Here is a 27899-nt window from a genome sequence, read left to right on the forward strand (position 1 = left end):
TTTGGTTAGCCAAACCCACTTTGGGGGGCCAGGACAATCCACCAGTGATGTATAATTTAATACATTAATAATTAATGTGATATGTATGGAGAAGCAGCATGGCTTAATGGCAAGAGCACGGGCTTGGGAATCAGAGGACGTGGCTCTGCCGATTGTCTGCTGTGGGACCTTGAGCAAGTCACTTCACTTCTCTGGGCCTCAGTTCCCCCATCTGTAAAATGGGGATTAAGACTGTGAGCTCCACGTGGGACAACCTGATTACCTCGGATCTACCCCAGTGCTTAGAAGGGTGCTTGACACATAGGAAGCGCTTAACAAATACCATCATTATTATATATTGAGCGCTTGCTGTGTGCAGTACAGCGCACTAAGTACTCGGAGAAGCAGTATGGCCTAGTGGATAGAGCAGGGCCTAGGAGTCAAAAGAACCTCGTCTAATCCCGGCTCTGCCGCTTGTCTGCTGTGTGACCTTGGGCAAGTCACTTCACTTATGTGCCTCAGTTTCCTCATCTGTAAAATGGGAATTAAAACTGTGAGCCCTAATAATAATAATGATAATTATGGTAGTAGTTAAGCACTTACTATGTGCCAAGCACTGTTCTAAGCACTGGGGTAGATAAAAAATAATCAAGTTGGACGCAGTCCCTGTCCCACATGGGGCTCACGCTCTTAATTCCCATTTTACAGATGAGGTAACTGAGACACAGCAAAGCAAAGTGACATGCCCAAGGTCACACAGCAGATGATTCTAGACTGTGAGCCCCTTGTTGGGTAGGGACCGTCTCTATATGTTGCCAACTTGTACTTCCCAAGCGCTTAGTACAGTGCCCTGCACACAGTAAGCGCTCAATAAATACAATTGAATGAAGGAATGAGTGGGGGAACTGGGATTAGAACCCGTGCCTTTCATTCATTCAATTGTATTTAAGCACTTAGACTGTGAGCCCGTTGTTGGGTAGGGACCGTCTCTATATGTTGCCAACTTGTACTTCCCAAGCGCTTAGTACAGTGCTCTGCACACGGTAAGCGCTCAATAAATCCAATTGAATGAATGAATGAGTGCAGAGCACTGTACTAAGCTCTTGGGAAAGTATAATGCAACAATAGTGACAATCCCTGCCCACAACGCGCTCACAGTCTCTTACCCCCAAACCCGTGTTCTTGTCACTAGGCTATGCCCAATTATCTTGTATGTACCCCAGCGCTTAGTATGATGCTTGGCACGCTTCATACCACTTTTTTTTTTTTTGCTAAGGATTCAAAATATTGTTTTGAAGGGTAAGATCCCTTGAAGTTTCAAACTTCCTAGAGGGAAGTTTGCCAGTGGGAAATTTCACGTCCCGCCCACCCTTGTGCCTATGTTAAATCTGCAGGAAATATTTTGACAGGCCGGTTAGTGGGGGAAATGACGGAAACGCAAATCCTTTCAGAGCCATGGAGTTCAGAAGGAGCGGGAGCGGGAGCCCTGGATGTCACAGGGATAGCTTCTTCTTTTCCCAGTAAAATGTAATATGGTCAAACGTGACTTCAGTTGGAAGGCACATGGGAGGCGGCACCTTTGGGCAGGCGGAATAGGGAATGCCGGAAAGGCCACTCCTCTTTAATAATAATAATAATAATAATATTAATAATTGGTATTTGTTAAGCGCTTACCATGTGCAAAGCACTGTTCTAAGCGCTGGGGAGGATACAGGGTGATCAGGTTGTCCCACGTGGGGCTCACAGTCTTAATCCCCATTTGACAGATGAGGTAACTGAGGCCCAGAGAAGTTCAGTGACTTGCCCAAGATCACACAGCAGACATGGGGTGGGGTCGGGATTCGAACCCATGACCTGTGACTCCAAAGCCCGTGCTCTTTCCACTGAGCCATGCTGCTTCACTGTTCACTGCTTCACCAACCTTTCCTACCCACTGATGTTCCGAGGGAGGCCGTTGCTGGGAAACGGGAGCTTAATTTGCTCTGGATCTCGACAATCAGAGAACTGCCTGGGGGGAGCCAAATAATAATAATGATGATGATGGTATTTGTTGTACATATTTATTACTCTATTTATTTTACTTGTACATATCTATTCTATTTATTTTATTTTGTTAGTATGTTTGGTTTTGTTCTCTGCCTCCCCCTTTTAGACTGTGAGCCCACTGTTGGGTAGGGACCGTCTCTAGATGTTGCCAACTTGGACTTCCCAAGCGCTTAGTACAGTGCTCTGCACACAGTAAGCGCTCAATAAATACGATTGATTGTTAAGTGCTTACTATGTGTCAAGCACTGTTCTTTAAGCGGTGGGGGAGCTACAAGGTAATCAGGTCGTCCCACGTGGGGTTTACAGTCTTAATCCCCGTTTTACAGATGAGGCACAGAGAAGTTAAGTGATTTGCCCAAAGTCACGCAGCTGACAAGTGGCGGAGCTGGGATTAGAACCCATGACCTCTGACTCCCAATAATAATAATAATAATAATAATGGCATTTATTTAGCACTTACTATATGGAAAGCACTGTTCTAAGCCCTGGGGAGGATACAAGATGATCAGGTTGTCCCAAGTGGGGCTCACAGTCTTAATCCCCATTTTCCAGATGAGGTAACTGAGGCACAGAGAATAATAATAATAATAAATAATAATAATAATAATGGCATTTATTAAGCGCTTACTATGTGCAAAGCACTGTTCTAAGCACTGGGGAGGTTACAACATGATCAGGTTGTCCCCCGGGGGGCTCACAATCTTAATCCCCATTTTCCAGATGAGGTAACTGAGGCACAGAGAATAATAATAATAATAAATAATAATAATAATAATGGCATTTATTAAGTGCTTACTATGTGCGAAGCACTGTTCTAAGCGCTGGGGAGGTTACAACATGATCAGGTTGTCCCCCGGGGGGGCTCACAATCTTAATCCCCATTTGACAGAAGAGGGAACTGGGGCACAGAGAAGTGAAGTGACTTGCCCAAAGTCACACAGCTGACAAGTGGCGGAGCTGGGATTAGAACCCATGACCTCTGACTCCCAATAATAATAATAATGGCATTTATTTAGTGCTTACTATATGGAAAGCACTGTTCTAAGCGCTGGGGAGGATACAAGATGATCAGGTTGTCCCAAGTGGGGCTCACAGTCTTAATCCCCATTTTCCAGATGAGGTAACTGAGGCACAGAGAATAATAATAATAATGATGGCATTTATTAAGCACTTACTATGTGCGAAGCACTGTTCTAAGCACTGGGGAGGTTACAAGGTGATCAGGTTGTCCCCCGGGGGGCTCACACTCTTAATCCCCATTTGACAGATGAGGGAAGTGGGGCACAGAGAAGTAAAGTAACTTGCCCAAAGTCGCACAGCTGACAAGTGGCGGAGCCGGGATTAGAACCCAGGACCTCTGACTTCCAAGCCTGGGCTCTTTTCACTAAGCCATGCTGTTTCTCACATGCCCCGTCTCTTTCCTACTGGTGCCAGCACTGCGCTCAGGAGCCTTGAACTTGAACTCCCACCAAAATTGGAGGCTGCAGGAGCTGCAAAAAGTCCCTTTTTGATGGGCGTGTTAGCCTCGCTGCCTCACATCTTGGAGAAGCAGCGTGGCTCAGAGGAAGTTGCACAGGCTTGGGAATCAGAGGTCATGGGTTCTAATCCCGGCCCCGCCACTTGTCAGCTGTGTGCCTTGGGGCAAGTCCCTTCTGTGCCTCAGTTCCCTCATCTGGAAAATGGGGATTAAGACTGTGAGCCCCATGTGGGACAACCTGATCACCTTGTTTCCCCCCAGCACTTAGAACAGTGCTTGGCACTTAGTAAGCACTTAGTAAATGCCGTCATTATTATTATTATCTTGCTCCTCAAAGCTGCTGCCCTCCCTGAGCCTGAGAGTCAACTTTAATCAATCATATTTATTGAGCGCTTACTGTGTGCAGAGCACTGTACTAAGCACTTGGGAAGTACAAGTTGGCAACATATAGAGACAGTCCCTACCCAACAGTGGGCTCACAGTCTAAAAGGGGGAGACAGAGAAGAAAACCAAACATACTAACAAAATAAAATGAATAGAATAGGTATGTACAAGTAAAATAAATAGAGTAATAAATATGTACAAACATATATACATATATACAGGTGCTGGGGGGAAGGGAAGGAGGAAAGATGGGGGAGATGGAGAGGGGGACGAGGGGGAGAGGAAGGAAGGGGCTCAGTGTGGGAAGGCCTCCTGGAGGAGGTGAGCTCTCAGTAGGGCCTTGAAGGGAGGAAGAGAGCGAGCTTGGCGGATGGGCGGAGGGATTGGGGGCATTCCAGGCCCGGGGGAGGACGTGGGCCGGGGGTCGATGGCGGGACAGGCGAGAACGAGGCCTAACAGTGAGGAGATTAGCGGCGGCAGAGGAGCGGAGGGTGCGGGCTGGGCTGGACAAGGAGAGAAGGGAGGTGAGGTGGGAGGGGGCGAGGGGATGGACAGCCTTGAAGCCCAGGGTGAGGAGTTTCTGCCTGATGCGCAGATTGATTGGTAGCCACTGGAGATTTTTGAGGAGGGGAGTAACATGCCCACCAAATCTGCTCCCCCGACTGAAACATCCAAAGGCGCAGGGCAAACCAGCTCCACTGTTTCTGGACCCGTGGGCAGCATTCACATCCTGTAGTTGCTGGGACAGTCTGCTGCTGGCTAATGGGGAAAATGACAGAACCTTCCAGAATGGCACGACGTGATATACTAATAATAATAATGATAATGACATTTGTTAAGTGCTTACTATGTGCGAAGCACTGTTCTAAGTGCCGGGGGGGGGTGGGGTGGGGGGGATACAAGGTGATCAGGTTGTCCCATGTGGTGCTCACAATTCATTCATTGTCATTCATGGGTCTGTGCCCCACTGGTTCAGTAGCGATCAGGGGAAGGGTGACAAACCCAAAGATGGCCAGTTGGGGTGGGGAGACCATTCATTCATTCATTCAATCGTATTTATTGAGCACTTACTGTGTGCAGAGCACAAGCGCTTGAGAAGTACAATCTTAATCCCCATTTTACAGGTGAGGTAACTGAGGCTCAGAGAAGTTGTGACCTGCCCAAGGTCACACAGCAGACATGTGGCAGAGCTGGGATTTGAACCCATGACCTCTGACTCCCAAGCCTGGGCTCTTTCCACTGAGCCACACTGGTTCTCGATGATAGACTGGGAGCCCCCTGTCGGGTAGGGACCGTCTCTAGATGTTGCCAACTTGTCCTTCCCAAGCGCTTAGTACAGTGCTCTGCATCAATCATATTTATTGAGCGCTTACTGTGTGCAGAGCACTGTACTAAGCGCTTGGGAAGTACAAGTTGGCAACATATAGAGACGGTCCCTACCCAACAGCGGGCTCACAGTCTAAAAGAAGATAGGAAAAATAATACTAATTAATACTGTGTGCTTACTGCACACAGTAAGCGCTCAATAAATACGATTGTTTGATTGATTGATTGATATGTCTGGGCCAGACATGTGAACCTCGGGGACAGGATTAGCCTGGGCTGTAAAATAAATTCCCAGTGAATTTTTTTGCCCCCCAATTTAGCCAGGCGTAGCCTAAGGAAAACTGAAATTCCCCCAATAACAAGAGATTTTTTACAGGGATTTTGAACGCTTGCGATGTTTTACTCTGGGCTGCTTGTCTGGTGGCAGGCTGGCCACTGGAGGGCGCCATGCACCCAAGTACATGAACAGTCTGATTCATTCATTCAATCCTATTTATTCAATTGTATTTATTGAGCGCTTACTGTGTGCAGAGCACTGTACTAAGCGCTTGGGAAGGACAATTTGGCAACATATAGAGACGGTCCCTACCCAACAACGGGCTCACAGTCTAAAAGCCCACACTGAGCCCCCCCCTTCCTCTCCCACTCCTCCCCCACCCCCCCCGCCTTACCTCCTTCCCCTCCCCACAGCACCTGTATATATGGATATATGTTTGTACGGATTTATTACTCTATTTTACTTGTACGTATTTTATTTTGTTAATATGTTTTGTTTTGTTGTCTGTCTCCCCCCTCTAGACTGTGAGCCCGTTGTTGGGTAGGGACCCTCTCTGTATGTTGCCAACTTGTACTTCGCAACCGCTTAGTACAGTGCTCTGCACACAGTAAGCACTCAATGAATACGATTGAATGAATAATAATAATAATGATGGCATTTATTAAGCGCTTACTATGTGCAAAGCACTGTTCTAAGCGCTGGGGAGGTTACAAGGTGACCAGGTTGTCCCACGGGGGGCTCACAGTCTTCATCCCCATTTTACAGATGAGGTCACTGAGGCCCAGAGAAGTGAAGTGACTTGCCCAAAGTCACACAGCTGACAGTCGGCGGAGCCGGGATTTGAACCCATGACCTCTGACTCCCAAGCGGGCTCTTTTCCACTGAGCCACGCTGCTTGAATGAATAGAAGGGGGAGACAGACAACAAAACAAAACATGTAGACAGGTGTCAAAATTGTCAGAGCAAATAGAATTATAGCTCTGTGCACATCATTAACAAAGTAAATCGAATAGTAAATATGTACAAGTAAAATAGAGTAATAAATCTGTACAAATATGTACAAGTGCTGTGGGGAGGGGAAGGAGGTAGGGCGGGGGGAAGGGGAGGAAAAGAGAAAAAAGGGGGCTCAATCTGGGAAGGCCTCCTGGAGGAGGTGAGCTCTCAGTAGGGCTTTGAAGGGAGGAAGAGAGCTAGCTTGGCGGATGTGTGGAGGGAGGGCATTCCTGGCCAGGGCAAGGAGTTGTGGTCGTTTACAAAAATTAATCCTGCCTGGTCAAAGAAGCACCCCATCCCTCCCCGCTCTTTAAATAGCAACTCCAGAATATGCATGCTGCCTTCTGGCCCAGCAACAGTGCAGTTGGTTTGCCATAAACCTTTGGACGTTTGGGTGGGGAGAGCAGATTTGGCCCTTAAAGAAGCTGCCTCTGAGGTGCAGAATTTCTGATGCATTCATTCATTCAATCGTATTTATTGAGCGCTTACTGTGTGCAGAGCACTGTACTAAGCGGTTGGGAAGTACAAGTTGGCAACATATAAAGACAGTCCCTACCCAACAGCGGGCTCACAGTCTAGGAGGGGGAGACGGAGAACAAAACAAAACATATTAACAAAATAAAATAAATAGAATAAATATGTGCAAAGCTAACACTCCCATCAAAATAGGATTTGATAGAATAGCTCCTCTGGTCCTCCGATCCTGGCGAGGGGCCTTGGGGCAGGCAAGAGTGCTAGGCTCTGGGCTCAGTGCTGGCCTCCTGCTTGGGAACCACTAGCTTATTCTGATTGCTTCAGGGTAGAATAATCCATTTAAATGTCTTTTCTCAGAAAGGCTTAGCTAGATTGGCTTGGCAGATAGGCAAGTAGCAATTTGCGGGGGAAGAGACTTCAAGCTCTCCACTCCTCCCTAGAAAAAGCGGCGCAGAGAGGCGAGCCAATGTGCTTGGGCTTTAATCAATCAACTTATACCTATCCCAGCGTTTAGCACAGTGCTTGGTATATAGGAAGTTCTTAATAAGTACTATTATTATTATCATCATTATCAATCAGTGGTATTTATTGAATGCTTACTACTACTACTAATAATAATGATGATGGCATTTATTAAGCACTTACTATGTACAAAGCACTGTTCTGAGCGCTGGGGAGGTTACAAGATGATCAGGTTGTCCCACAGGGGGCTCACAGTCTTAATCCCCATTTCCCAGATGAGGTAAATGAGGCAGAGAGAAGTTAAGTGACTTGCCCAAAGTCACACAGCTGCCCATTGGCGGGACTTGAACCTGTGAACTCTGACTCCAAAGCCTGTGCTCTTTCCACTGAGCCCCGCTGCTACTACTGGTGCCTCTTGGTTTTCCAGTCCTGGGGTCAAAATAATGAGGTATTCTTTATGATGGTTCTGAGGAGAAGGAGGAGGAAGGGGAGGAGGAAAGGTACCACATCAAATTCTAATTGAAATGGATTTCATTCCTATCTGAATTCTTCCCAGTGGCACTAGATGGCAATTATTCGTAGAGGCTGTGAATCCTCCATAGTGGGAAGGAGGGAACCGACGAGCCCCATGGGTGAGGCCGGGTTTTTGGGAGAAGGCGCAGTCGTTTGGCCGAGCAGATGGTCAGCAAACTGGGGGTGGCCAGGACACAGTTCGGATTAGCTGCCGCGATCGATGGGTGGAATGAAGGCTGAGCCCCGATGTGCTAGCCAGAGAACGAGCGGAGGATACAGTTGGCCGCCTACCACCTGAATGAAAAGCCACGGGTGGCCGGGGAATTAAAAGCCGCACCGAGTCCACATTTGGGAAGTTTCCAGATCCTTCCTTCCCTGTGGCTCCATGAACATTCTGTCAATCTGTGCTTCCTGTCCTGTTTCCCCAGCTAAGGAAGCGCACAAACCCCCCGTGTTTCTCGAGAAGCTGCAGAACACAGGCGTGGCGGACGGGTACCCAGTGCGGCTGGAATGCCGCGTCTCCGGAGTGCCGCCACCTCAGATATTCTGGAAGAAAGAGAACGAGTCACTCACTCACAGCACGGACCGAGTGAGGTTAGATGACCCCGGGATAATTTAACGGATCGGGGTCCCCAATCCCCCACGGCTTTGGACATTTAGCGACGTGACTGCTAGTAAAAGAACAAGTCTGCCGAAACTCGAGCTCTATTGAGATGTTCAAGCTGTCCGGAGGAAGCTATTGACGATCTGTGTAAAAAGCATGTCCCACTTAATGTTTTACTTGTACATATCTATTCTATTTATTTTATTTTGTTAGTATGTTTGGTTTTGTTCTCTGTCTCCCCCTTTTAGACTGTGAGCCCAATGTTGGGTAAGGACTGTCTCTATATGTTGCCAATTTGTACTTCCCAAGCGCTTAGTACAGTGCTCTGCACATAGTAAGCGCTCAATAAATATGATTGATTGATTGATTAATGTACCAGAGATGCGAGGGGCTTATCGAGCATCTGCAGTGAAAGCCGAATCCAGTCGTTTAAAAGGCGGTGGCGAAATGCTAGCCATAGTTTTCCGCCACCGTAGGGGCTCATATGGAAATTAAGTGCCAAGACGAATTCCGCTCCTTGACATCTGCTCTTGTATCTCATTAACCGTAATGGGGCTTTGTGCACCTCTCCAGAAAGACCCGCATTATCTGAAACTTACACAGTTCCGCTTCTAGTGATCCAATTTTAAACGATGCATAAAGTTTTTTCGGAGGCTGAGCTTTAATCACCTCTCTCGTCCTTTCCAGCATGCATCAGGATAACTACGGCTACATCTGCCTGCTCATTCAAGGAGCCACGAAAGATGACGCCGGATGGTACACCGTGTCGGCGAAGAACGAAGCCGGGATAGTGTCCTGCACCGCCAGGCTGGATGTGTATAGTGAGTGTCCCTTTCCTCGGGGATTTTACCAAACCCACTGGGAGCGCCTGACACAATTTTTACAGTCACTTCCTGCAGAAAGGCTCACGGCGATCTTTCTCTTTCTGTTTATAGTTTGTCGACATTAATAGTGACCCCGCAGCAGGAGAACAGATACCCTGTCAAAGTATCACTCAAGATCTTAATCGCAAAATACGCATGCTTCTTTACCTAAATTCTTTAGCGTTAACAGTAGGCGAAGGCATGATTGCATTTCACCAGGTTTTCCTGGTATTGAGAGCTCTGCAATGCTCATTTTAACCCGTCTTCCCTCCCCCCTCACCACGGTGGCCCCACCCTGGGAACTATGTTTCTTTATGATCCAGCTCCAGGGGCTCTCAGGGTGCACATCGGTGGCCCAGGAATGCATAGCCTGTTGCTTTGTTAGTCTGCTCTCCTAATACAGCTGCAGGTGTGGATTTCTCTGTGACCGTATGTGTCTGTGTGTTGCGTGCGTGTCAACCCTATACGGGAGCCCATCCAACACTCGAATCGTACTGTATTTACTAGCATAATTGCCCCCCCACGCAATTTTTGAGAAGCCAATAAAAGATGATTTGTGTAAGCAGAGACTGCTGAGCAAACTGGGCACTGTGGGCAAGGAAGAGAAGAATAAGGAGTGGACCTTCTTCTTTGAGATCTGACACAGGAAGGTGGGGTTCATTCCTGCAATGCCTATTGATTGCATGCAGCACTTGGAAAAATGCAATTCATAATCAGTCACTCGCTTACATTGGCTCCTACCCCCGTTATTGCCAGACTTAAATCTTACAGGACTCCCCCTACTAGCCACTCCCAGGTTTTGGGGTTGCAAAAAGATTGCAGAAGTAGGACAATTATGTGAGTAAATACAGTATTTGTTCCAGAGCATATTAAAGCATTCCGGTTGCACCTGATTCCACCTCCTTGAGGAAGGGAATTATTATTGACAATGTCAGACATTGTCAGCCAAAGGCACCAGAGGGGCAGCGGTGTGGTGACTGTCAGTACTCATTCCTTTCCCCAGAGATGCTGCCTCTCCACATCATAGGGAGGCAAGGATATGAGCTGTGTCGTGGGTTGCTGTGGCTTCTCCCCAGATAAGTGATTTTTGGCCTAGTTTGGGTAGGAAGAGGCTGTGTTTCCCCTGCACCCCCAAAGTTGCACTTTCTGAAGCACCAGGAGAATTCAGAGCCTTGATTCTGGGCCTAATGCTTGTGTTTTCCAACATACTTGGTTATAAGATGCTTTATGGGATGGTTTTTTTCCCTCTGCTTTACTCTCCTTCATCCCTCCCTGCCCCTGGATTCTGTTTGGGATTAAACAGACAATACAGTGGCATGTTGGAGGTAAGAAGGCCCCAGCCCCTGAGACAAATGGGGGAAAAAATACCCCGCAAGTCTCATACTTCTTGCTTGCTCTGGCTCCATGACATCCAGAAACAGAATGCAGGCGGGCAAATAAGTGTGGTTTTTTGTTGCTGTGTATTTTTAAAGGAAGCCACTCAATTACTAATTTTGCCATTCTCTGACCTATGAAAGATCGCTCTGTTTTGGCATTATTTCCTGTTGGCTGGGATCACGGGAGGGCTTTCGGCCTTACCTTGATGAAACCCAAACCTCTCCCTTCCCTTTTTTCTACAGCCCAGTGGCAGCAGCAGCCGCAGACCACGAAGCCGAAAAAAGTGCGTCCCTCCGCCAGTCGCTATGCGGCACTTTCCGACCAAGGACTGGACATCAAAGCGGCGTTCCAGCCTGAGGCCAACCCGGCTCATCTGACGTTGAATTCGGGGTTGGTAGAGAGCGATGACCTGTAAAATCCAGTATTTCTTTTCTAAGCGGAAACACTGAAAGCCATTGCCTTGACCAACACTATTCCTATGTCACTTTACGTAAAAGGCTGATACACGCCACCAACTACAGGAGATAAAGGACACCTTAACCGTATTGTACCAAATTAATTAAGAGTAGAGGTATCTGGTATAAGTATTAACAGAAATGTACACAAGGCACAGAAAGATCACAATCACCGTCCGGTTTTATACTTAGGCTAGAACTGTTCTGGGGAACGTAGAAATGCCAAAATGTTAACAGAAACCCGTTTGTCAAAAATCAGCACAGCTCATCTGCGTCACCAAGTGCCTTTAGACCAGAGCTGTAGGTGCTACCCGGCATCAATGGGAAATGTTTAATCTGAGGCAGTTGGACTTCAAAGAAAACTAGAAGTACGGGACTCCAAAACATCAAAGCGTCCCAACAGCTACAGCGAACAAGTGCAATATGTAAGAATAATAAGCGAGGAGAAAGGACAAAGAATCCCAAGCAATTGCCTTGTCTCTGCAGATTGTTTAATATTATATCCCGAGGAAAGGACTCCTTGCCTTAAATGCTATCTGTGTCGATAGTTTTCAAGTATGGTTGATGCCGTCCCTGATTTTTTTTTTTTTTCTTTTTATATATTTTCCTCTCTTGGCCCCTGGCAGGAGCTCATTTACAAATAATACTGAAAGGCTAATTTAAGTATAAATAATTTAACATTCTGAGTAAGAGCTGAGGTGTAATACGATCCGTTCCGAAAAAGGAATCCCGACGCCCAAGGAAGCAAGGCACGTTGTAAGTGGAGGAAGTGGGGGGAAAGGACGTGGGTCAGAGCCAGACCTCTCTTTGGGTTTCTTCCACAGGAATCCCAAATTTCATTGAAGAAACACTGCCGTTCCCGAGTCTAGATTTCCGAGGTCAGTTGGAAGTGCAGGTAGCAGGGGACTAGCGGCGAAGTTGGAGCCCGTGGGATGAATGAGTGGTTGGGGCGTGAAGGAGCACAGAGCAAGTGGAATACGGATTGAGGCTGCAGAACCTGGAAGTGACAAGTCAACAGCTGTAGGTCTAGCGTAGATACTGAAGGGAAGCGGAGGCCAGAGAGTAGCGCCGCCGACTTATGCCAAGATGGTTCTGAGGGCTTTTACCCTGGCATAAGGAATCGGTGGATGGTAAAAAAATTTTTGTCCCTCCCCTGCTGCCCCAGCCTTGGAGGAGAAATGGCCCTGAGCACGGAGGGTGAAGACAATTAAGAACAAAGGCTGCTTTCTGAATGAGAGGAGATTCCACTTCCAACTGGATTGGGTCCAGTCAACCCGCTGGGGTAGTTTGGACTCAGAACCGATGGGTTTTAATGAGGAGAAAGGATTGGGCCTGGCCTAAGAGAACACAATGGTACGAAAGTACTTTTGCTATGAAAGGAAAACACTGTATTCCTTATATGAAGCACATGTATCTTTCATTATTTATAATAAAAGTGTTGAAATCTCAGCTCAGTTATTCAAGTCAGTACTTAGTTTTTGAAAAAAAGAATTTTGTAATTGTGTACCACCACCCCCCCCATATATTTTGCATTACTGCTAGCTATTGTATTGCTTTATACCTCTTTGTAAGGACACCAACCAGGTTTTAAGTGATCAATAAACTTTAGCACATAAGGTAGCTGTTGTTCTATGCAGAGGGGTACTGGTCTCTCCGACCACACTCCCAAAAATCGCTCCGGCAAACTGAAGAGGCAGTACACAATCTGTCATAGAACGGTCCTACCTGTATTTTAGAAAAGTGTATTTTATATCACGTATTGAATTTTTCTGAATGTGATTTTGCTAACTTACTGGTTTTTAGCTTCACTAGCATTATTTTGCCACCCTTTATATTTATAAAGAAACGATGTACTATCATATATTACTTTGGACTGTTGTGTTGATATGTGGATTTAAAAATCAATAAATAATTAAACAAGTTGGTAGTAGTCAAGGTTTTTGGTTATTTCTACACAGTAGGATCCTTGCCTTAAATGCTATCTGTCGACAGTTTTCAAGTATGGTTGATGCCGTCCCTGATTTTTTTTTTTTCTATATATATATTTTCCTCTCTTGGCCCCTGGCAGGAGCTCATTTACAAATAATACTGAAAGATTAAGGGTAATCTTTACCACACATAGGATAGGAGGGCTTTGACTTACCTTGGTAACCTTAGGTCGATAGTACAAGACGATAAACCCAACAAACCTTTCAGTCTCTCGCCTCCCACTATAAACCAGTCCGCACACTTTGCTACTCTGGACACCAACCTACTTACTGTACCTCAATTGTGTCTCTTGCCGACGTCTTGCTTTCATCCCCTGCTTAGAATGAACGCTTCCTATCTGACAGACCAAAGCCCTACTTAAAAAACACATTTTCAAGAAGCCGTCACTGACTAGCCTCTCATTTCTCCCACTTTCTGCATCCATGCACTTGGGTCTGACCCCTTATTACTTAGCCCAGACCCAAAGCACTCAGGAGAATTCTTCCTCGATATCATCTATCTTCTCCACTAGAATGTAAACTACTTGAGGGCAAGGATCGTGTCTACCACCTTTATTGTACTGTGCTGGCACAGTGCTTTGCACATGGTAGATGCTCAATAAATACCACTGATGGATTGTGTGGCCTGGGCAGCCTTAGCTACTTCCCCTACAAGCTAAAAGAACGACTGGTGGGAATCGCTTGATGTCACCGGCCTAACAAATCATGGATGTTAGAAAAATGGTGAGGAGAAAAAGATTGCTCATCCGCCACAGGCCAAGTGATATATAGAAATGTTTTCACCTTTCACCTTTGATAAAGAAATATCTCCCTTTTATATATCTTTAAAGTATAAATTGACACAATGATGCTTAGCAGAAGAAATCTGAGTTATTACGCTATTCTGGGCTGGAAAAGCCCTTCTTGCATTTAAAAGATTTAAGGAATCTGACTGAGCTGTAAATTTCTTGCTTCATGGGTGTTCAGGGACTCTTGCCTTAACCTAGGTCAACTTAAAAAGGGACACAAAAAGGCAGCAAGCTAGTCAGTTTTATCACAGCTTAAAAAAAAAAGAACAGTTCTAATAAACATCCATTGTCAAACCATCCAAGCCTTTTCTTCTAACAACAATTTAACTTTCACAGAGCTAAGGGGAAAGTGAGAGTAAGAAAGGGCCAGGGTTGTTTATCTAGAACTACAGATTTGGGGGAAAGGCAGAAAGAATCTGAAAGCATATGGGGGCCTGAGAAAAATGAAGGTAGAGAAAAGTGGGAGCCTAAAAAGACAAGAAGTGCATGAGTCTGAAAAGAGGACAGAGCTAGGAATAAGGAGTTTGAAGGAGGGTGAGCAGGCAGGCAAGTTGGGCAGGCCAGCACTGAAGTCTGGATTGGAAGAAAAAAGGAGACTCCAAAGATCAGGCCTCTGCAAAACTTTTCTTGATTTACTATTTTTAAAACAATTTCTAATTTCACCATTACGATCTAAAAAAAATTAGACAATTATGGCACTTAAATCAGAATAAAAAGTTATCTAATTATAAAAATACATCATTAAATAAAATGTACCAACTATTGCTACAAAATATTTTCCAGAAACAGTCCATTATTTTAAAATATTCACCGATATTTTTCAAGAGGAACTGAAAAGGCTTCATTAAAAAAATGCAATAATAAAATACCATCATCAATGATGACTGCTCAGGACCTTGGCAATTTTGCTATGTTTCTAAAATGCAATGGCCTTCAAACACACTTTGAAAATTTCAATAAAAAGATGAATCTGTATTCATCTTTTGTTCTCTCCATGTAGGCTGTAAGGCTCACACTTACCAACTCCATTGTAGTTTCCCAAGCACTTAGTACAGTGCTCTGCACACAATTGGCACTCAATTAGCACTGATATTGATTCATTCATTCAAGAGGCCATCTGGAATATATAATTGGTCAATTTTGAGATGGAAAAACTGACGTCCTATTACTACTTTATGAATGACAACACATCAACTTGGATTGGAAGCCAGATTTCTGGCTAAGGTAACTGAATAGATGAATGACCACTAAATTGATTGCTGCATTTTATAGTTTTGGTTACAAAGGTGCAATCGAGGCATGTCGGGAGGAGTCTACAATATTTACCCAATGATATTATTCCCTCAATTCATATCATACAACATCCTCTCTCTCAAGCTATTTGAGTGTTGTGCCATTCACATGATAAGTTGCAATCCCCCATCTACAACCAGAACGTGTCCCGTAATGTAGGGGGATTCTAGAAGAAAGACGACAGCCTTTGCAACTTCGATAGGCTCCCCAAACCTTCCGAGAGGAATATTCTTCTTTATGTGGTCTTCTTTCAAGCCTGCAGTCATGTCGGTATGGACAAACCCTAAAAAAGAAATACTTTGGGTTATTTCTTTGAACAGGCCCATTATCAAGCAATGGATTGTGTGCTTTCTGTGGACAGAGTACTGTACCAAGCACTTAGGAGAATACAACACAACAGAATTGGTAGACACGTTCCTTGCCTATGACAAGCATACAGTCTAGAGGGGGAGACAGACATTGCAAATAATTTATAGGTATAATACAGAGGGTACATAATAATAATAATGGCATTTATTAAGTGCTTACCATGTGCAAAGCACTGTTCTAAGCGCTGGGGAGGTTACAAGGTAATCAGGTTGTCCCACGGGGGGCTCACAGTCTTAATCCCCATTTTACAGATGAGGTAACTGAGGCACAGAAGTGAAGTGACTTGCCCAAAGTCACAGCTGACAATTGGCAGAGCCGGGATTTGAACCTATGACCTCTGACTCCAAAGCCCATGCTCTTTCCACTGAGCCACGCTGCTGTGCCCATTATAAGAAGTGAAATCCTGTTTAATGAAAATGAGAAGGGACCCCATAATAAATCTAGGCTCAGATCTACAAGAATAACTTAGAAATGTTGAGGGTGCAGCTACAAAATGGTTGCTTGAAAATACAAGAAGCTCTTAAGGAGCCAGGGTACATAAGCCCAAGAACCAAACTGCCTGCTATCTGTGATTTTACAGATTGAAGGTTAACACTCCCCATCTAGACTGCATCGTGTTATGGGCAGGGAATGTTTCTACTAATTCTGAAGTATACGTATTCTCCCAAAAACTTAGTACAGTGCTCTCTGCACAGAGTAAGCGCTCAATAAATACCACTGATGGATTGATCCGTAACCCAGACTCTAAAGCGCTTCTCAGTAATTTTCCTCATTCCAGCATTTGAAAATAATATATACCCACTGGCACATAGTATGATATTCAGACAATTTTGCTTAATTGGGGGAGGTCTCAGACTTCAGGATCAATTCAAAACTGAATGTTCCAATTTTGGTTTTGGAGCGAGAAGAATGATGTCACACTGCAGAGAAGCGAAACTTAACCATAAGTGCCAGTAATACTGGGAAACACCAGATCCCTTAAGAGTCAAGAGAAATGTCCCAGAAAAAAAAATGTGGACGTTTAAAATGACCAAACCTCCCAGCTATATTCCCTAACACATTTTCGTTCAATTTGTGACTGTGAGACTACAGACAAATCATCACATGAAAGTGCTAAATCAGCTTCAACCGACCAAGTGGACTTCCAATGGCTACATAAATCTGTGTAAGAATGTAAGGAAACAAATTACATTTTTTAAATAATGTTTAAAAATTCAATCCTGATCTTTAGAAAGCTGCAGAGGTGTCAAATAGGCTAGAGTGGAACTCGAAAAACCCTATCCTACCCTACATCTTTCACTTCTAAGCCCCACTTACCCTGGGTACACACATGGTCAATCTATTTATAAATGAAATCCCCAAGTAATCTAGAATTCTCACTGCAGCCAACCTTAAAACTTCCCTCCCAGATTCTTTACCAGAACTGTTAACAAGTAGCAACTTTCATTTGAGTTTCACTTCCTCGTATTTTCCCGTTTTCCCAGGGGTAGAGGTGCTAATGAGGAGTGAAAAAGTCAAGAGCCCCCATAGTGGGAAGGAAGAAGGCGCGACAAAAATAATAGAGAATAGAGAATGGACAGAAGAGCAGTAGTAGAGTGTGGCTGGGGAGCCAAAGGAAACAGTTGATAATAACGATGATGGCATTTGTTAAGCGCTTACTATGTGCCAAGCACTGTTCTAAGCGCTGGGGGGGATACAAGGGGATAGAACAGTGCTTTGAACATAGTAAGCGCTTAATGAATGTCATTATTATTATTATTATTTTTCACACGATCACAGGAACCAAAGGAACGCCGAGGAATGTCGGGGCAACCTGATCACCTTGTAACCTCCCCAGTGCTTAGAACAGTGCTTTGCACATAGTAAGTGCTTAACAAATGTCATTATTATTATTATTTTTTTTTTTTCACACGATCACAGGAACCAAAGGAATGCCAAGTGACGCTCACCTAGGCCAGGGTGCTGGCTCCAGGAGAGGCTGCAAAGTGAGCTCAGGGGAGCGGGAAGGCGGAGCTGCCTTTGATGTTCGGAAGCCTTCACTGGACGTGCCTTCCTTCTCCATTCAGCGTCTGCTAGATGGGGATCAGACCTGGGCACGCGCCTTCCAATCGCCCCTTTTGGAAGCCGTCGCGGTTGGCGGGAATCTGTGCACTCAGCAGAAGGCTCTGGGTTTAAATAGCCCCCCAGGATTTGGGCCCAGGACCAACATTTGGGCCAGTACACATACTGTACGGAGCACGCTGCACCGCTTGATGTGTCAACCAGCTCAGATGTCAAACAGCGGGTCCTTCTGCCCGTTTGCTGGTTTGGGGGAGGCATTAAGATGAAACAAAATACCCCTTGAAGACTTTCCAAAAGAGAACAGGAAAAACTCTTGCTCAGCACCTTTCGGCACGCCATAGCTCAAAATCAGCTATGCATGAAGACCAATTTGAAACGTGTTCCAAATGGCTTTAGGGATAAGCAGCTCTGTGGCAGAACAGGCCCAACGCAGAGGCCAATAATGCCATCTGTTCTAAACGGGCATCAAGCTAATAGGAGTTTTGATTTGCTAGGAACTACTTTTCTCTCAAATACTCTCAGGTGAGGGGGCGACTCAAGTAATTCTTCACAGATTGTTCTCTCATTTGCCTTTTCTGAATCAACTAAGAGAGGAAGTTTGGGCATGATAAATAGTTCCCAGCCAAGATTTAGCCATAATGAGAAAACCTTGGTGGCGGGTGCAAGACACACTTTCTTGGTAATGAACTGTCCTTTGAAAGCAATCTATTCAGGTGATTATTATCCAATCTGTTGATTACCTCCTTAGTCCTTCTTCCAGTTACCCGCCTGTTGGACATTTCCACGTTAATCTGTCCATCAGGCAGGTAAGGAAAATGATCATTGAAATAATAAGAATAGCTGTGGCAATTTTTAAGTGCTTACTATGTGCCAAGCACTGAGGCAGATACAAGATAGTCGGGTCGGACACAGTCCCTGTTCCCCATAGAGCTCACAGTATTAATCCCCATTTGAGGCCCAGAGAAGTGAAGTGACTTGCCCAACGTCACACGGCAGACACGTGGTGGAGCCAGGATTAGAACCCATGTTCTCTGACTCCCAGCCTTGGGATCTTTCCACTAGGCCACACTGCTTCTCTAACAAACAATTGGTTCCAATGTAGTTTTTATATGACCTGCAGGTTACAGTTGAGCCCCATTCATCTCCCCAATTAGCCTGATCACCACCCCATTTTGATTTTCCTTTCCAGAAGCAGACGGTATAAAGCTGACCCAACATCTCTTTGTTGTCCCCTTTATACTTAATTCAGCTATTGAAAAATCTAATCTATAAACCCTCAATGCTCTTGATCCATAGCCTTTAATACATTTCTCTACAGATTAAGAATAGCTCAGAAAAGCAAAGGAGTAAAAACATTTCTTGTTGGAATCATAAGGTCTGGAACTCCTTCCTCCTCAAAATATGCCAGACCACCACTCTCCCCATTTTCAAAGCTTTATTAAGGTCACATCTCCCCCGAAAGGCCTTCCCCATTTGAGCCCTCTTTTCCCCAACTCCCTCTCGTTTCTACATTGCCTATTCATTCATTCAATCGCATTTATTGAGCGCTTACTGTGTGCAGAGCACTTTACTAAGCGCTTGGGAAGTACAAGTCGGTAACATATATAGAGAGAAGCAGCGTGGCTCAGTGGAAAGAGCCCGGGCTTTGGAGTCCAAGGTCATGGGTTCAAATCCCGGCTCCGCCAACTGTCAGTTGTGTGACTTTGGGCAAGTCACTTAACTTCTCTGTGCCTCCGATCCCTCATCTGTAAAATGGGGATTAAAACTGTGAGCCCCCCGTGGGACAACCTGATCACCTTGTAACCTCCCCAGCGCTTAGAACAGTGCTTTGCACATAGTAAGCACTTAATAAATGCCATTATTATTTTTATTATTATACAGAGACGGTCCCTACCCAACAAGGGGCTCACAGTCTAGAAGACTATGCACTTGGATCTGTACCCTTTGAGCATCTGATAATCAACCCAACCTCAGATCCACAGCATTTATGTACATCTCCATAATTTATTAATATTAGTGTCTGTCTCTCTCTCTAGACTAAGCTCCTTGTGGGCAGAGGACGTGTCTACCAACGCCGTTGTCCTGTAATCTCCCAAGCACTTAGTATAGTGTTCTGCACACAGTAAGTTCTCAATAAATATCACTGACCAGCTGATTAGGACAGTGTTGGGTAGGGACTGTCTCTATATGTTGCCAATTTGTACTTCCCAAGCGCTTAGTACAGTGCTCTGCACATAGTAAGCGCTCAATAAATACGATTGATGATGACAGACTAGGGCCCGATTGGACCTGCCGGCTCTTCTGACCATCTCCTCTCCTCCCTGCTCCCTCAGTCCTGTCTCCCCACTCACTGAAATCCAGTTCTGCTAGGGGACTGGGATTCCAGACCACCGTCTCTGGCCACGGACTAACTGGCACGTGGGACAACCAGTTCACTCCCAGACCTAGGTGACCAATCCACAGGAGCAGTGACTCCTGCAGCTGAACCGAAGACACCCCAAATGGTGACTTTCTGGCCTGTCCGCTCTCTGAAGACCGTCTCCGCTCTACCCCCTACCTCTTTTTCTGCACGGTGCTCAAAATAAAAAGTTGGCAGTTATCAAACCACAAAACAGATACAGCTTTCAACCACTGCTAATGATGGGGAACAGGAATTAATGAAACTCACAAATAATCCCAAATAATTATGGTATTTGTTAAGATAAATGACTTGCCCAAGGTCACGCAGCAGACAAGTGGCAGAGCTGGGATTAGAAGCCAGGTCCTCTGATGCCCATGGCTGTGCTCTTTCCACTAATAACAATAATAATAATGATGGCATTCATTAAGCACTATGTGCAAAGCACTGTTCTAAGCGCTGGGGAGGTTACAAGGCGATCGCGTTGTCCCACAGGGGGTACAAAGTCTTAATCCCCATTTTACAGATGAGGTAACTGAGGCACAGAGAAGTTAAGCGACTTGCCCAACCCATGATCTCTGACTCCAAAGCCCGTGCTCTTTCCACTGTGCCACGCTGCTTCTCAACTGAGAGCTGGAAGCAGATGAGTTATTGGAGTTTTTTTCTAGTCACTTTTGTCTGTCTCTTTTCCCTGCAATTTCACACCTTCCCCGAGAACTACAGTACCCTAGGAGACACACACAAACAGTTTAATAAACAGACCGACCTGGGGCAACAACATTCACTCGAATTTTCTTTCTTGCTACCTCCTTGGCAAGAGAACGTGAGAACCCGACCAATCCTCCTTTGCTGGCGCTGTATACACTCTGACCAGAATTGCCCTTTAGCCCAACAACACTTCCTACAGAGAAAAGGCAATAAAAATAAATAAGAATACTTAATGAGAAGGCAATTTGCAATCAGTGAAGACATCAACACATCTGACCTTTGCTAAAATCGGTTGTTTTTTAAATCACCCTACCCCTTTGGAATAATAGCGATTAATTTTGTCCTACGATATGCATGGCTCACTTGAACTCAGGTATTTCACCGAAACAGAATTTGGTTTCAAGAGTTGAAAAGATCACTTCATTTTTAAACATGTAAATCAATTAGCAGAGACAAAAAAGAGTCCATCTATGGGATTTCATCTAAGTTGAAAGATAATGTAAAATGTCTGATCGTTCTCTCGGTTTCCGACGTGTGTTCAAATGAAGGGGTGGAGGGATAGTTGACCAGTGATCAGATAGCATACGTTCAAATGGTCACTTTTGAATGTTAATGAATGACTGAATATTAAAACATCTCTCCATGTTTTTAAAAACATTAAAGAGTGACTCTGGAACTCAACTGACCAAGACGGGGATTTCTGCGAATAGGCTGACTGGAATAAGAATAATTTTTTTTAAGCCACAGAAATACCTATAATGGCTAAGGAAGAAAAAGTGCAACCGTAAGAGTTGAAAAATAAAAAGACGTGGTTCTGATTTGTGTTTTGAAAAAGCTGTGCTTTTACTTTAGGCTTTTCAAGTCACCTCCCAGGAGAATGAGTTTTTAATTAGCATTCCTGTTATGTTATCAGAGATTCAGAAACCGATAGCTTTGTTTTCATGCTTACATATTTATAACAAAACCATACAGTTAAAGCAATCTGAATATAACATTTCTAGGCATATGGAAATCTGTACATATTGGGGAGTGTTCTTCAGTTCACAAAGATGGAAACTCACCTATATTAACAATCGAGCCTCCTTCCTGCTGAATCATATTCCTCACAGCTGCTTTGCAAGTGAGCATTGATCCCAAGAGGTTGGTGTGAAGCTGAGACACCATGTCCTCAGTTTTGGTTCTTAACAACAGGCCATCCCTAAAAGAGGAAAGGGCATGTGGGATAGCTTGGAAAACCAGGCAGAGGAATAATTTGCCCAGGACTATACAAGCTGTAGATAGTGGGACTATTCAAAACAGAAGCCCTGAGAGTTTTTACTTACACACACATAAACACACACACACACTCACACTCTCTCTCTCCCTCCATTTCTGTAAAGAAATTAAATCGGAAGAAAATAAGGGTTCAGGGTGAAGGACCCAAGAATATTGCTTCCAATATCATATATTTTATTAATAGAAATACACAACTTAATGCATTCTCTACTCAATTTCCCATCCCTACAGTATTTCTAGATTGACTTAGACGAAGACTAACCTGTTGATGCCGGCAGCATTAACCAGGAAATTAACCCGGCCTAATTTTGTCTCTATTTCTTCAAATGTTCTTTGGACATCTTGCTCTTTGGCAACATCACAGCTAAATGCCAGGTGATCTCCTACACAAACATAAAATCATATCATCTCCCTGAGAGAAAAATCACTTGGAACAGGTAAGCAGGAACATCAAGAACCTTTTTAAAAGTAGCAAAGCAAATAAACCTCATCACCTAAAAGATCAGTTTACACATAAGACTTTGCTTAAACATCAACAAATTTAATCACTAGTTACTTACTATATTCCCTTCCACGGTGGATCATTTTGATCCCAAGCTAGTCAATTAACCCTAACGTTTCTTTTAACCTCTCCCATTTATGGGCAATTTTCAAAAAAATGATGTCTAACTCGGGTGGACTTGGATGGACTAGCTTTCTAAGCTCGGGGTTAAGGTTAGTTTACTTTTTCTCCATACAGATTTCCAGATGCTCTTCAGAGACATGTGTTTCAAATGATTATCATTCAAACTTGAGGATTTGGTGGGCTGAAATACTATAGGAAGTTGTCAGAAAGTGTTTGAACTACGAATCTACAAAATCCCAAGAACTGCGTTTGCGGCACATCTTCGAATAACTTCCTTCTATTAGGTGTCCCACCTAGACGCAAATCATTTCTTCAACGGAAATGGCTTATCTTTCTAGATGATTTTGTATTCCTCCACAGTAATATAAAAGTTTACCTGGACCTTTGGCGTCTTTTACAAAAATGCTGCCTACCTTTAGTCAGATCGTAAAAGTACATCGTGTTCCAAAAGGCAAAGCCATACTGTAGCACTGCCCTGCAGACGAAGGTAATTTAGGAAAAGACAAACTATTGTAAAGATGAACACAGGATCAGTTGAGGCCAAAATAAGGTCCTACCTCCCCCACTGGAGGATATATCCAATCCTGAATCACCTGGAGGAAGAATTTTGTTCTTTTGCAGATCTGACCCAGTTCCAGTGACTTTTGGGCAGTTTCAAACTATCAAAGGACTGAATTAATTGGGGCCTCTCTGAGCTACTCCATTTCCCGGGGTTCCTCCAGGCCAAGTCCCACCCCAAATCACATCCATCTGTTGTCCCAAATCAGATCCAGCCCCTGAAGGTGGGGTGTCGGAGCATTCGTTGACTTGGCATTCATTCACCCAACTTATATCCGTTTCTAATGCTCATTCAGATCCACTGTCATTTTGGAGAACACGGAAGGATTTTTTTCTTAAATCCAATGACATAATGGTCACCAGCCCGTCCCTACTTCACTAGAGCAACTGCACTGAGAAGCTGGGCCCTGAAGTTAGAACGATGAATCGTGTTTTAAAACAATTCTTACTCATCCAGTCTGGTTTTGGTGGTAGAAGGGAGAAGTCTGTCTTAACCCTGGAGTCTGCACTAATTTGCGAGGATGATTAGAGGACAAAGTAACCTATGAGATGGCTTCCTTCCTCCCAATAAAAGGAAACTTCCCAGCACCAACTCTCTCTCAGGTGTTGTTAGACTGAAGAAATGGTCATTTTCTGGCTGTTAGAATGCTTTGCATATTATTGCTGCCTGAAGGACACCAGATTAAACTTAAAAAACAAACCAAAAAAATCAAACTGTGGATAAAATGTCTTCTAAGTCAAGACCTGGAAAGAATTAATGCACCTACCGAAGCACTGTTCCTCACTACTACTAAACCAGGGAGTATTGTGGAAAACTGAATAATTTTGATTCTTATTTATCCAACAACGAAAACCCTCTTCAGGGGCTGAAACTGGATGCCAAACATAACGAATTCCAGTAAATAGAAGCAGTGTGGCCTAGCGGAAAGAGCACGAACTTGGGAGTCACGGGACCTGGGTGGTAATCCTTGCACCTGCCTGCTGTGTGACCTTGGGCAAGTCACTTAACTTCTCTGTGTCTCCAGTTTCCTCAGCTGTAAAATGGGGATTAACTACCTATTCTCCCTCCCCTTTACTCTGTGAACCCCATGTGGGACAGGGATTAATTTATATCTACCCTAGCAATCAGAACAGTGCTTGACACACAGCAAGCTCTTAAATACCATAATAATAATAATAATAGCTTTCCACTTTGATGATTCTGCTATGTGGGATACAGCTTTCAGTTTGGAGATACTATAATAATAATGATGGCATTTATTAATAAACATAACAAATGTTATGAATAAACATTTATTAATAAATGCCATTATTATTATTATTATTAAGCGCTTATTATGTGCTGAGCACTGTTCCAAGCGCTGGGGAGGTTACAAGGTGATCAGGTTGTCCCATGGGGGGCTCACAGTCTTCATCTCCATTTTACAGATGAGGGAACTGAGGCCCAGAGAAGTGAAGCGACTTGCCCCAAGTCCCACAGCTGACAATTGGCAGAGCTGGGATTTGAACCCATGACCTCTGACTCCAAAGCCCGGGCTCTTTTCCACTTTTCCGCTGCTTCTCTATGGTTATTTTGATACACTCTAATTAATTTGGGGAAGGAGGGTAGTCTAGTAGGACGCTGACTTGATTGATTTGATTACCTAGTATCTACCCCAGCATTTAGTACAGTGCCTGGCAAATGGAAAGCACTTATCATAGAACATTATTATTACTATCATTAGTAATAATCATGGCATTTGTTAAACACTGTTCTAGGCACTGGGGTAGATACAAGGTAATCAGGTTGTCACACGTGGGGCTTAATCCCCACTTTACAGATAACTGAGGCCCAGAGAAGTGAAGTGACTTGCCCGAAGTCACACAGCTGACAATTGGCGGAGCCGGGACTTGAACCCATGAACTCCTACTCCAAAGCCCGGGCTCTATCCACTGAGCCACACTGCTTCTCTAGATGTTGCCAACTTGTCCTTCCCAAGCGCTCAGTACAGTACTCTGCACACAGTAAGCACTCAATAAATACGATCTTCTAGACTGAGCCCACTTTTGGGTAGGGACCGTCTCTAGATGTTGCCAACTTGTCCGTCCCAATTGCTCAGTCCAGTGCTCTGCACAGTAAGCGCTCAATCAATCAATCATATTTATTGAGCGCTTACTGTGTGCAGAGCACTGGACCAAGCGCTTGGGAAGGACAAGGTGGCAACATACAGAAACAGTCCCTACCCAACAGCGGGCTCACAGTCTAGAAGATAAATACGATCTTCTAGACTGTGAGCCCGCTGTTTTTAGACTGTGAGCCCACTGTTGGGTAGGGACTGTCTCTATCTGTTGCCAATTTGTACTTCCCAAGCGCTTAGTACAGTGCTCTGCACATAGTAAGCGCTCAATAAATACGATTGATGATGATGACCGTCTCTAGATGTTGCCAACTTGTCCTTCCCAATTGCTCAGTCCAGTGCTCTGCACAGTAAGCGCTCAATCAATCAATCGTACTTATCGAGCGCTTACTGTGTGCAGAGCACTGGACTAAGCGCTTGGGACAGAGAAGCAGCGTGGCTCAGTGGAAAAGAGCATGGGCTTTGGAGTCAGAGGTCACGGGTTCAAATCCCAGCTCCAGCAACTGTCAGCTATGTGACTTTGGGCTTTGGAGTCAGAGGTCACGGGTTCAAATTCCGGCTCCACCAATTGTCAGCTATGTGACTTTGGGCAAGTCACTTCTCTGTGCCTCAGTTCCCTCATCTGTAAAATGGGGATGACGACTGTGAGCCCCCCATGGGACCACCTGATCACCTTGTAACCTCCCCAGCGCTTAGAACAGTGCTTTGCACATAGTAAGCGCTTAATAAATGCCATTATTGTTATTATTATTATTAAGTACAAGGTGGCAACATCTAGAGACGGTCCCTACCCAACAGCGGGCTCACAGTCTAGAAGATAAATACGATCTTCTAGACTGCGAGCCCGCTGTTGGGACTGTCTCTAGATGTTGCCAACTTGGACTTCCCAAGTGCTCAGTGCTGTGCACACAGTAAGCGCTCAATCAATAGGACTGGGTGAATGAATCAATCAATCAGTCGTATTTATTGAGCACTTACTGTGTGCAGGGCACTGGACTGAGCGCTTGGGAAGGACAAGTTGGCAACATATCATCATCATCAATCATATTTATTGAACGCTTACTATGTGCAGAGCACTGTACTAAGCGCTTGGGAAGTACAAATTGGCAACATATAGAGACAGTCCCTACCCAACAGTGGGCTCACAGTCTAAAAGGGGGAGACGGAGAACAAAACCAAACATACTAACAAAATAAAATAAATAGAATAGATATGTACAAGTAAAATAGAGTGATAAATATGTACAAACATATATACATATATACATGTGCTGTGGGGAAGGGAAGGAGGTAAAATGGGGGGATGGAGAGGGCGATGAGGGGGAGAGGAAGGAAGGGGCTCAGTGTGGGAAGGCCTCCTGGGCCTTCCCATACACCATCATCATCATCATCATCATCAATCGTATTTATTGAGAGCTTACTATGTGCAGAGCACCGTACTAAGCGCTTGGGAAGTACAAATTGGCAACATATGGAGACAGTCCCTACCCAACATTGGGCTCACAGTCTAAAGGGGGGAGACAGAGAACAAAACCAAACATACAAAATAAAATAAATAGAATAGATATGTACAAATAAAATAGAGTGATAAATATGTACAAACATATATCCAGGTGCTGGGGGGAAGGGAAGGAGGTAAGATGGGGGGGATGGTGAATATATGTTAGAATCGATCAATCAATTTATTGAGCGCTTACTATGTGCAGAGCACTGTACTAAGCGCTTGGGAAGTACAAATTGGCAACATATAGAGACAGTCCCTACCCAACAGTGGGCTCACAGTCTAAAAGGGGGAGACAGAGAACAAAACCAAACATACTAACAAAATAAAATAAAATAGAATAGGTATGTACAAGTAAAATAAATAGAGTGATAAATCTGTACAAACATATATCCAGGTGCTGGGGGGAAGGGAAGGAGGTAAGATGGGGGGATGGAGAGGGGGAGAGGAAGGAAGGAGCTCAGTCTGGGAAGGCCTCCTGGGCCTTCCCATATATATTCATATAGAATGACTATATGTTAGAATGAAATGGCCAATGGTTATTTGTTGCTATTGTGGTGATTGGGATGATGGTTTCCCAGGGGGCACCTACCCGCCAGCTGTCGGGCGGAGGCCTGGGCCCTGTGGCCATCCCTGGCCACGATGGCCAAGCGGTAGCCCCTGAGGGCCAAGGCCTGGGCCACCGCCTGCCCCAGGCCCCGCGAGCCCCCGAAGACGGCGCACACCCGCTCCATCGCGCATGCGCGGGACCCCCGCCGCCCGCCCGGAACCCGGACGAACGCAGCCTCGGGGCCCGGGGGGGCGCCGAAAGGGAGGAGCGCCGGCCCTCCCGACCGGAAGTCCCGCCCCCGCTCTCCGAAAGCCGGCACCCGCATTGGCGGAGAAGGGGGGGAGGGCCCCGCTGCATGTCGGGACTTGTAGTCCCAGCGCGGGGGCTGCTGGGGACTGTAGTGTGCCCGCCTTGGCGCTGAGGCCTGGCCTTCGCCCGG

At 45.0% G+C, this 27899-nt stretch overlaps 2 protein-coding genes across 6 annotated transcripts in view; one reads left to right on the forward strand and one right to left on the reverse strand.

Moving 5' to 3' along the window:
* PALLD (palladin, cytoskeletal associated protein) overlaps window positions 1-13125 on the forward strand; it is a 454922-nt gene extending 441797 nt beyond the window's left edge. For 4 of the 5 annotated variants that reach the window (XM_038755083.1, XM_038755084.1, XM_038755087.1 and 1 more), the window contains 3 exons: window positions 8360-8525; window positions 9223-9356; window positions 11018-13125. In XM_038755083.1, coding sequence (XP_038611011.1) covers window positions 8360-8525; window positions 9223-9356; window positions 11018-11190 — 473 coding nt within the window. In that variant the 3' untranslated portion in view covers window positions 11191-13125. Of the gene's footprint in view, window positions 1-8359; window positions 8526-9222; window positions 9357-9470; window positions 9523-11017 lie in introns of all 5 variants that reach the window. The other variant, XM_038755085.1, reaches the window with a different exon arrangement.
* Window positions 13126-15053: 1928 nt separating this feature from the next.
* Window positions 15054-27644, reverse strand: CBR4 (carbonyl reductase 4). Its single transcript, XM_038755427.1, has 5 exons — window positions 27503-27644; window positions 22373-22493; window positions 21897-22033; window positions 20894-21028; window positions 15054-15582 (listed from the first exon to the last, which is right to left on the reverse strand). Exons 1-5 carry the CDS (start codon window positions 27642-27644, stop codon window positions 15404-15406), a joined length of 714 nt encoding a protein of 237 aa, XP_038611355.1. The 3' UTR covers window positions 15054-15403.
* Between the last annotated feature and the right edge of the window lie 255 nt (window positions 27645-27899).

The sequence above is a fragment of the Tachyglossus aculeatus genome, chromosome 12 (assembly GCF_015852505.1).
Source record: "Tachyglossus aculeatus isolate mTacAcu1 chromosome 12, mTacAcu1.pri, whole genome shotgun sequence".
Classification (NCBI taxonomy): domain Eukaryota; kingdom Metazoa; phylum Chordata; class Mammalia; order Monotremata; family Tachyglossidae; genus Tachyglossus; species Tachyglossus aculeatus.

Bases quoted from the DNA above. Each gene is read 5' to 3' on its own strand.
- CBR4 (XM_038755427.1), bottom strand. From the start codon at position 27,644: ATGGAGCGGGTGTGCGCCGTCTTCGGGGGCTCGCGGGGCCTGGGGCAG. The intron at 22,034-22,372 runs GTTAGTCTTCGT...TTCCTCTTTTAG, and splicing joins AATGCTGCCGGCATCAACAG to GGATGGCCTGTTGTTAAGAA. The intron at 21,029-21,896 runs GTGAGTTTCCAT...TTTTCTCTGTAG, and splicing joins AGGCTCGATTGTTAATATAG to GAAGTGTTGTTGGGCTAAAG.